The sequence below is a fragment of the Phocoena sinus genome, chromosome 21, assembly GCF_008692025.1.
Source record: "Phocoena sinus isolate mPhoSin1 chromosome 21, mPhoSin1.pri, whole genome shotgun sequence".
Lineage (NCBI taxonomy): Eukaryota > Metazoa > Chordata > Mammalia > Artiodactyla > Phocoenidae > Phocoena > Phocoena sinus.
In genome coordinates, this window is record NC_045783.1 from 30726911 (window position 1) to 30731593 (window position 4683).

A 4683-nucleotide genomic window follows, 5' to 3' on the forward strand; every position below is an offset into this window, starting at 1 on the left:
CTCTAATGGTGTGATTTTACGAACTTAGAATTGAGTCACAGGCGTGAAAGCTGAAATCACAGTGCCAGACGTGTCTCTGTAAGTGTGGTGGGTGTTTTGCAGGCAGACAGTCCAGAAGACATGCACAGCTGGATTAAGGAGATCGGGGCAGCTGTCCAGGCCCTCAAGTGCCACCCCAGAGTAAGTCGCTTCCTTCCTGTTCACAGTCACTGTCAACCTCGTGATGAGTTGTCCCGAGTGGGTGGGTTTTATTTGGTGATGTAGGGAAGCAGCCCGGTGCCCAGATGCAGCTGAAGCCCCGGGCTGTCTTGCTTGTTTTTCTCTTTTGACTGGTTTGGGTACAGATTTTTATTTTTTGTTTTTTTCAGTAGTTGGAGGAAGTGAGGTAGGGTTGGATAGAGAACCAGAGCTTCCAATGTGTCCTGCACATCTCCCTGCCAGGCAGACCTTGACACTTCTGGGGTGAATGCCGCTGGCCATATTTAATTTCTGTTGACGCGTGTCTCTGGGCCTGTGAGGGTGGTGATCCTGGAGGGGGTCCTCTTCCTGGGACCTTGGGGTAAACATTGTCAGGAAAACTCTTACTTTCCTCTTTTTCCCGCCTTTTATTTTTGTAGGAAATGTCCTTTTCTCGATCCATTTCTTTGACCCGCTCTGGAAGCTCCAGCCTCTCAGGGGGGCCCAACTCTGTCTTGTGCAGAGGGCGGCCACCTCTGGAGGAGAGAAGGGCCCTCTGCAAAGCCCCCTCCGTGGCTTCCTCCTGGCAGCCCTGGACACCTGTCCCCCAGGCTGGGGAAAAGCTGCTGCCCACTGAAGAGACTCCTGAGGACTCTTTTTTCATGCCTCGACTTGGGGAGAGCAGTACTTCTGGGGTGCTGCCCAGCTCCCGGATAAGGCACAGATCGGAGCCCCAGCACCCCAAGGAGAAGCCATTTGTGTTCAACCTCGATGATGAAAACATACGGACCTCTGATGTGTGATGAGGCGCAGTGCCCAGGAGGGAAGGGGAGGACTCAGATGTCCAAGGGGCCGTGACTCAGTTTCTCCACCTGCTGGAGGACAGTCGGAGGCCTTCCTGGCACTCACATCCCTGTGGAGCTCTCTTGGGGGAGGGGAGCATCCAGCTGTTTTTTTTTTTTTTTTAAATCAATGCAGTGTTTTTAATTCGGGAAAGTCACCAGGTTAGACCTGTAGGCTTGCTCAGTGGAGAGCAGGGTGCCTCTTACCTTGACTCTTCCATGGTCCACCTGGTGAGTGGAGGTTGGAAGGCCAATTTCATCCCTAACCAAGTTTTTGTTCCTTGTCCTCGTCTTATTAGTTTCTTCCCTTTGTTTTCAGGCCAGGTGCAGAACCTTGAGGCCAGTCATCTGGTTTTATCCTATTGCTGTTCATTGGCTGAAGTTTGACTGTGAAGTAGGAGGGTGGGAACTCACCCAACTGAAACTGGGGGAAGCAGTGGGGGACACCCAGGCTCCAGCTTGGCTGGGATACATTCTGAGGGGAGGTGTTAAAATCTGGGCGCTGGTCGGGGGGGGCCCTGAATGTCGACCAGGGCAGATTCCCCCAACCTCCGGGGGACCTCCATGGGGGAAGAAATAGGGACCTCTTGTAAGGAATGGGAGAATGCACTCCCAACCCCAGTGCATCATCCAGTTTCGGGAATTACTCTGTTCTCTTTGAGATGTTCTTTCACCCCAGATACTGTCGCTGTGAGAGACAGACCTGCCCACCCTGTTGCTGTGTCAGGCCCTTAGGATGGGTTTATCAGTGTTCAGTGCTGAGAACAGAACAGACATTGCCCTTGATATGGCGTTACTTGGAATGTGTGGAGGGTTGATGAGTGTATGATAATTCACTTGTGTGATACATCACATCTGTATTTTAGAGTTTGAGAGTTGCTTTAAAGCAGGTGCTGGGAAGAGATGGAGTTGAGTTCATCCAGCTAAAAATTTTTGATCCATGTTTTCCAGACAGAAGAAAAGGTCTCTTTTCGCAAAGACAGATGATCTTGGGTTCTTGCCTCTCAGCTCTTCTTTCATGGGCCGATAGTAGTCTGATTTTAAGTGCTGTATATTGTATACCTTGGCAGATTTGCTTTCTTTCTGTTCTTTGTGTTGCCCTTTGGGTGATGCCTCGTGTCTGTACTTGCATGATGAAATCTTGTCGTCTGACGAGGTTCAACGTTCATAACAGTGAGGAGATAACAAAGATAATCTTGAGAGATATTTATATCTTTAATAAAATAGAAACTGTGCAGAGAAACATTGATTTACAGCCTATGCATTGCTGGTTAGAGATTTCCCAGGTAGAAGAGCATAGATTGTATTTCCCATCCCGTATTTTAGGATGTACCTTCTTCCATTTGACAAGAGATCCTATTTCCAGGGTCCCTGGGAGAAATTATCTGTCCAGCTTATGTGGTGAACTGCTACCAAGGTTCCCTAAAGGGAGGGAGCTTAACTCAGTTCTATCTAGAACTCTGTATCAGCTAGATCAGTTAATTTTGTCTTTAAATTAAGAATTAACGAGTAGAGGAGGAGACTGTGATCAGAAAATCCTTAGTGGCTTGAGGGAAATCTTCTGTTTGTTTCGGGCAGTGTAGTTTCCTTGAAGTCTGTGTCAGGTTGAGAACTTTTCGACCGTACTTCTTTGGAGATAATTTTCACTTAAATTGTTTGCCCTAGTGGTCCTGGTATAAAAAAGGAAATCTGCTCTAGATTTCTCTCTCTCTCTTTTTTTCCCTTCTTTTCTGCAGCCTCCTGTATACTTTTGTCCTTAGAAATCCCTGGTTTGGAGGTTATTTATTTATGAGTGATCAAGGTGACAACATACTTCAAGTAGCCTGGTTTCAAGAAGGCATTACGAATTCTTAAAGTTCTTTGTCTCAGGTTTCATCTTCAGATTTTCCTCAAGAAAATTCTTTGGCTAGGTGAAAGAAAGTGCACAGAGAAATGGAACTAACAAAGATAAATTAGGACCTTCTGAGATCTCTGTAAACATTCCCTGACTCATGGAAAGATGTCATCTCCTGGTGTTTAACTTGTGAAAATCTACCCATTTCTTCCTCTTTTAAATAAACTCTCTGCTCGATTACTACTGCTGAATTAATTGGCCATTATGGTAAGCTGGTATGTTTCTTATTCAGTAAGGTTTATTTTGAGAATGTATTAAATTAAACATGCTTATAAATCCAGATTGTATGATCATAATAGAGGGGAAACAAGGATTCTAGTTGGCAGATACTTGGGAATTCCAAGTTAGAGCGTTGTTAATGTAGTTCCAACACCAGATAAATAGAATTATCTTCAGTGAAGCTTAGAGGCATTCTCATTGCCAAACCTTATCTCAGAATTCCTTTCGAGCTCCTATTTCTTAGCTTCTGGTTAATTTCACATCACACCTTTTAATGTTACTACACGTGTGAGCCAAAGATGGTGCATATACGACCAAAGCATTTGGTGTCAAATGTGAAAAATGGAACCAAATGGAAAAAACAAGGAGGGGATGCAATATCGATTAGTAGTTAAGTGCATAGGCTCTGGAATAAACCTGTTCATTTTGTTTGTTTTAAAAACAGGAACCAAAAAAAGGTACTGCATTTTTTTGTGTGTGTGGAATAAAAACGTTCTCTGAGTTGTGCTGTTTTCATAAGACTTTTGACATGGTCTTGACCCACTGTGTGTAACAGCTTCAGGTGTCTCCCCATAGGTGAACTATTATTGTCCACTGTTCTTGAAAGTTAAGGAATTGCTTGCTCAGGGTCAGCTGATGGCTGGTGAACGTAGTTTGGCCTTTTGCATTCTGTGAGATGACAGTTGTACTAAGGTGTCCATCAGGTAAAGCGATCTCAGGTGAAAATTGCAGAGTTACACATCTGTTTCTGAATAGAATGCTGAGCTCCCATGAGAAAGAGTCCAACTTCATAGTTCACTTGAAGCAGAAGGTGGTTTGTTGTTTTATTTTTTTCCCCCTGAATGTAACTGTGCTCTGATACGGTCTGAAAGGATCCAATAAATAAGTGGCAGATTCAGTAGTTGAGCAGTGGGATTTGATATGTTTGTTTTCACTGTTAACCAGATAAATAGGCATAAGGAAGTAGCAGAGTTTTGGAAACTGAGTTTCCCAAATCAGCTTTGTTTATAAAGTTTGAACATGTCAGAAACGGACAGATTTATTACATCTTTTCTACCAATGTCACTTTTTTTCCTTAGTCCCTTTTTCTCTCTGTTACTGCCTGCAGTAGTGAATTACAGTCACTCATGCTCGGTAGAGTTTCAATAAAGAGATTATTTGGCCCCCAAACATACTGTTTGACCCCTTCCCCCGCTGCTCCCCAAGGTGTAGCATGATTCTGTGTTTTGAACCAGTATGTTTCAGCTGTGAAATGCACTTGTAGGCTGAGCTGAGTGCATGGAAACTCTTACGCTTCTCATTTTAAGCGATCTCCTACTTGGTATGTAGCAAAAAATAATTTTCTAAAACTGTTTTGTCGCTTGTTTTGTAATAAAAACCATGTGAAATACTGAAGTAGGTTGTGTGTTTTCCTAACTCTGATCGTCTGTCCGTGGGTGGGTGAGTTGTCAGTCTGCCCCCGTTCTTGGTGTTCTGAATTCCACGAGGTGGGGGATGGGCCGGGACGCGGGGCGGGGTGGGGAACCGGTGTGTGTGGAGAGGGCTGCCAGG

The 4683-nt window shown here is 44.7% G+C and overlaps 1 protein-coding gene across 8 annotated transcripts in view; it reads left to right on the top strand.

The window, feature by feature from the left end:
• PLEKHA2 (pleckstrin homology domain containing A2) overlaps window positions 1-4527 on the top strand; it is a 57805-nt gene extending 53278 nt beyond the window's left edge. For 7 of the 8 annotated variants that reach the window (XR_004347897.1, XM_032618610.1, XM_032618605.1 and 4 more), the window contains 2 exons: window positions 103-180; window positions 618-4527. Coding sequence is in view for 6 of the 8 variants with exons in the window: in XM_032618605.1 (XP_032474496.1) it covers window positions 103-180; window positions 618-980 (441 nt within the window). In the remaining 2 variants the exon portion in view is untranslated. The remainder of the gene's footprint in view (window positions 1-102; window positions 181-617) is intronic. The other variant, XR_004347896.1, reaches the window with a different exon arrangement.
• The last annotated feature ends 156 nt before the right edge of the window (window positions 4528-4683 follow it).